A 5,000-nucleotide genomic window follows, 5' to 3' on the forward strand; every position below is an offset into this window, starting at 1 on the left:
GTGCTCAATTTTCATAAATAAAAAGGGCAAATATAGATAAAATAAATCTATAGATGAATAAGTAATGAAAAACACTGTCATCAAGAATCCAATCCTCTTCATCTCCCTCCTCCCTAAACATTGTAACCGTACCCTTCTACGGCTTCACAACCACAATTCTCGTAAACGAAACAAGGCAAATCCAAATATGGTAAACCCATAAACATTTAAATACAGATAAGAACAAAAAAATACTATAAACAAGCATCTGATTCTCTTTATCTTCACTCTCCCTAAACAGTGGCATGTGCAACGGTGACGCCTTCCAAATGTAAACAGCTGTTACGGACGCTAAGCACGTTTGAGTACCTCTCTTCGTGTTCCTGCGCTGAACCCAACGTCGACTTCACCTGTTACACTTTCAGGGAGACGATCTTCAATCATCCGTGTCTAAGCGTGGATACTGACGGTAGGTGGAAAGTTTTTTTTCTGCTCTTTTCCTTTTTATTCTCTTTTTTTTTTTTTTTTTTTTTTTGGGGGGGTGAAGGTCTTCGGGGAAATAGTGGATGGGGAAGGGTGTGCAAGGGGGGGGAGAGGGAGAGAGAGAGAGAGAGAGAGAGAGAGAGAGAGAGAGAGAGAGAGAGAGAGAGAGAGAGAGAGAGAGGGAAAGAGAGGAAGAAGAAAAGGATGAAGAGAGTAAAAAAAAGCGAGAGGGAGAGAGAAGTGTGCAACACCAAACTACACTACTACAATACTACTAAAAGTAAGAAGACAAGAATCCCCCGCCCTTAAGGCACCCTCACTCATCTTAAACGTTTTTTTTTTTTTGTTTTGTTCTTCAACTCAGCATCACGGCCTTCTATCTAAATTTCGGAGCACGTTTTGCCCTGTTGATTCCGCCTACAGCCACAACGGTTAAGCAAGGGAAAGACTACACCTTGGAAATGTTGATATAGCTATGTGTGGAAGGGAATGTGTGTGTTCGTGTATATGAGTTTGTACGTATATTTGTGTATATTGAAGCGTTTATTACTCTTTTTTTCTCATCATTCTTTTATACAGTATGTGTTTTATTCAAATACTGAATTTTGACTTTTACAGTATATGTTTGTTTGCTTTTCTATTCACTCGCCATGGATGATTCTTTCAAAGTCATTTTTTGGTTCACATCAATATTATACTTCTGACCGTTTAGCTTTCGTACAAACGCTTTGAATTATGACTTCCATGTGGATGCACTGGATCCATTTCTGCCCATTGTGGCGGAGAGTCATCTGCATTCAGAAAAACCCGGTTTAAGCTACAGCATCCCTGATCACTATACTAACCGCCTGCCCTATATGGACGCTGGACTATTGATCCGTCTCTCTGAATCCGTGAGCAAACAAATTAGTCCGAGAGAGTCGCTCAGTTTAAGCATCTCAGTGTATCAGCCGTTGTGTCAAACGTCACATTATTGGATTTGTCAGCCGGAGTACCGAGGCAGATTTGCCAATTAGGTCCAATCAGCTTGTGGCAACACTGAGCATTTGGTATCACTGAAGTCTTTCCTTTTCTTTTCTTTTCTTTTTTTGTATTACAAAGGAGAATAGGACACACACGTATCATTTTAGCATTGCGGGCAGTGAAACTTCACAGGGAATTGATCTTAACCTCATGCCACAAAGCAAAAAGAGAGAAAATCTTTATTGTAAAGAGCATGTGATGCTGTTCCCACCTGAGCTAGAAAAAAACTTCTATATGCCAAAGGTAATATTGTTTTTCCAGTGTAATTCACTTTAGCAGGCCTCCAGTTCGCCGTTCCCGGTCATACCGTTTCCCTCTCCCAATTTACCTAGATTGCACCCTCGGGCACTGAAGTAATTAGAGCCATAACGACGGCAGTGACTGTTCTTATTATACTTCTCGGATTTCTGCATATTTAGATATCTACTTTGGTTCTGTCTGCGTGTGAGATTCTGTGAAAGGAGTATTTGCTGTACACGGGGACCTTTTTTCTCTCTTTTTTCACTGTGCCTGTTATATCACTGCTTCGATAAGTGACCTAAGCGAGTACTGCAGGCCCTCACGCATGGAATACAGAAGTACCTTGTGATAACTTGCCACGTCCTCGCCTTCCCGAGCCAAGTGACCAGCCGCACTCTCTGGTTCCACAAGCAGCTGCTACGGACTCCCCCCCCCCCCCCCAGTCTCTTGGCACTTCTGGCAAGCACAGTGCCAGATGCTGAACCGTCTCGTGTGCTTTCTCTCGCCCCCTTTCCTCTTTTCTTCTCCCTCAATCCCATACCCTTCCCTTTTCTAACCCCTGGCCTCCCCTCCGCCCTTCTCATCCCACCCACCCCACCTAGCACCCCACCTCCAGCATAGGAGCGTCGGGGAAGGGACGGGGACTCGACAAGGGGTGTGGTGGGGGAAGACGATGGGCGGGACGCGGGAGGGGAGCGTGTGATATGGGAAGGCGAGGGGAGATCCAGGCCAGAAGAGGGCAGGGGAAGGGGGAAGGAAGGGATAGGGAGGAAAGGAGTCTCGTCCCCTGGGGTGCTATCGTAAATTAGCAGAGAATATGAGCCAGGGAGGACGGCAGGTCCATTTATCTTTGATGTAATGGACAATTATTCGCTAATTATAGTTCCAGCCTAGGTTAGGGTAACTCTTTAACTTTACATGAATGATCAATTATGGGTGTTAGATAGGCATTGCACAGGAAAAATGATTATCGATTATTGATATTTCAGCTATACGATGTTGTTTCAAAAGTAGATGGAGCCGAGGCGGTTCTCTCGAGAGCTGGAGTTGTCTCCGTATCACATACATTCAGGCATCCTTGCCATTGTATCTTTCTTTCTACAGTTTTTGTACAACTACCCGCACACATAATCATATGCTTATACACGTACACATATACACACCCACCCACTCACAACCACACCGACACACACACACACACACACACATACACACACAAATATATATATATATATATATATATATATATATATATATATATATATATATATATATATATATACTTATATATATAATTTATTTATCTATTTATTTATTTATTCATTTACCAAGTTATTTATTTAGTTATTTATTCATATACATTTAGTATTTATCCTATAGCTTGGAGAAAAACAACATCCACCCATAAGATATAATGTTGCAAAATAATCTCGCAATTGAAATGAGCTTCCCTAATGCATCCTCTCACATTTTTAACGCATCGACACTATAAATTCATGGCAATCAACACTTAGCGAAATACCTGATATGCAGTGGAGTTAGCCATCATTAATTTCCTGAACAGAGAGCTGAAGTCGGGGCATCCAATAGTCACTTTCCCACACGGCTGAAATCCTGAGGGAGAAGGCGACGGGGAAAGAGGGGAAGAAAGTGAAAATGAGGGAGACATAGATGGGAATAAAGAATGGGGAAAAGGGCGAAGAAAGAGAGATAAAGAGAGTAGGTGTGAAGAATTCATACATACATACATACAAACATACATACATACATACATACATACATACATACATACATACATACATACAAACAGATAGACGGACATACACATAGATAGATAGATAGATAGATAAATAGAGAAAGAGAGAGGGAGGGAGGGAGACAGACAGACAGACAGACAACAGGCGAACAGACAGACAAACCCGATACAAAGGCAGAGAGAGTAACGAGAAGAGAAGATAGAGAAGAGAGAGAGAGAGAGAGAGAAGAAGGGAGAGAGAGAGAGAAAGAGAGAGAAGAGAGGAGGAAGAAGAGCCGAGAAAAAAGAGAGGAAAAGGAGGAGGAGAGAGAGAGAGAGAGGAGAATGAGAGAGAGAGAGAGAGAGAGGAGAGAGAGAGAGAGAGAGAAAGGGGGGGAGAAGAAGAGAAGAAACCAACAGATGACAAAACCGTACAGACGGGATCGCATCAACAACAGCTCGAGCAGTCATGCCAGCGGTGCACATGTTCACACAGACGTGATATACTTGATGTTCAGGGTGAATTGGTACGGCCGTGAGAGTGGTCCGACATGAAGAAGGCAGATAAGTGGTTGCGACGATATGAGTTTGACTGTGTGTGGTGGGGGGGGGGGGCATGTATAGTTTCTTCGTCTTTCTTTGAATCTCTCATTTTGTATCGTTCTCGTTCATCATGTCTCTATTCTCGCATCTACCATCTCCCCCTCTGCTCTCCTCTCCTCTCTCTCTCATCCAGACTATATCTATCTACTTTGCTTTCTCGTTTGTATTGGTTCGCCTTGCTCTCTGTCCTCTCGTCTCTCTCTCTTCATTATCGTCTTGTCTTCTCTTTCTGATCTCTCTCTTCTCTCTCTCTCTTCTCTCTTCTTTGTCTATCTATCTATCTTCTATCTTTATTCTCATCTCTCTTATCTCTATCGTCCCTCTCTCTCCTCTCTCTTCTCTCTCTCTCTCTCTCTCTCTCTCTCTCTCTCTCTCTCTCTCTCTCTCTCTCTCTCTCTCTCTCTCTCTCTCTCTCTCTTTCTCGTACTTACTCCCACTTCTTCTCTGTACTACCAGCAATTACAGGTGTATTTTTACCACTCTGCTTGTTAATATCAATTCATGCATTTTCCGTCTTTTATCTCTTGTTCCTAAAAGCAATGTCAATCAGCGCCGGGAAATTAATCAACAGTCAGCTTCGGTATTGCAAAATATGACCATTTCTGTGATCATCAACTGTAACTATAGCAATAACATATGATGCAATTGGTTTCCCTACGGCCACTCTTGATAAAATATTTTAATGCAACTGAAAACTCCTCTGATATTAGCACCTCATTATCATTTGAGTGTCGTGTTTTCTGCATGTGTCAGTAATCGTCGGTACTTTCCTATACCGTTAATACTTGGTCGTGACATAGTTATTTGATCTAAGCAATGATATAAAAGGTAATTTAAACGTGCAGATGAGAACAGTGTTGATATGATTCATTGTACTTGACTTTTTTTCGTGATAGTACGGCCACCCTTGCTGGTAACGCACGAAGACTCCTGAACA

The 5,000-nt window shown here is 42.3% G+C and overlaps 1 protein-coding gene across 1 annotated transcript in view; it reads left to right on the plus strand.

Annotated features, from left to right (window-relative positions):
- LOC119595604 overlaps positions 1-5,000 on the plus strand; it is a 33,146-nt gene that overhangs the window by 8,426 nt on the left and 19,720 nt on the right. The window contains exon 2 of the mRNA XM_037944714.1: positions 281-448. Within this exon, the coding sequence (XP_037800642.1) occupies positions 281-448 (168 nt within the window). The remainder of the gene's footprint in view (positions 1-280; positions 449-5,000) is intronic.

The sequence above is a fragment of the Penaeus monodon genome, chromosome 36, assembly GCF_015228065.2.
Source record: "Penaeus monodon isolate SGIC_2016 chromosome 36, NSTDA_Pmon_1, whole genome shotgun sequence".
Lineage (NCBI taxonomy): Eukaryota > Metazoa > Arthropoda > Malacostraca > Decapoda > Penaeidae > Penaeus > Penaeus monodon.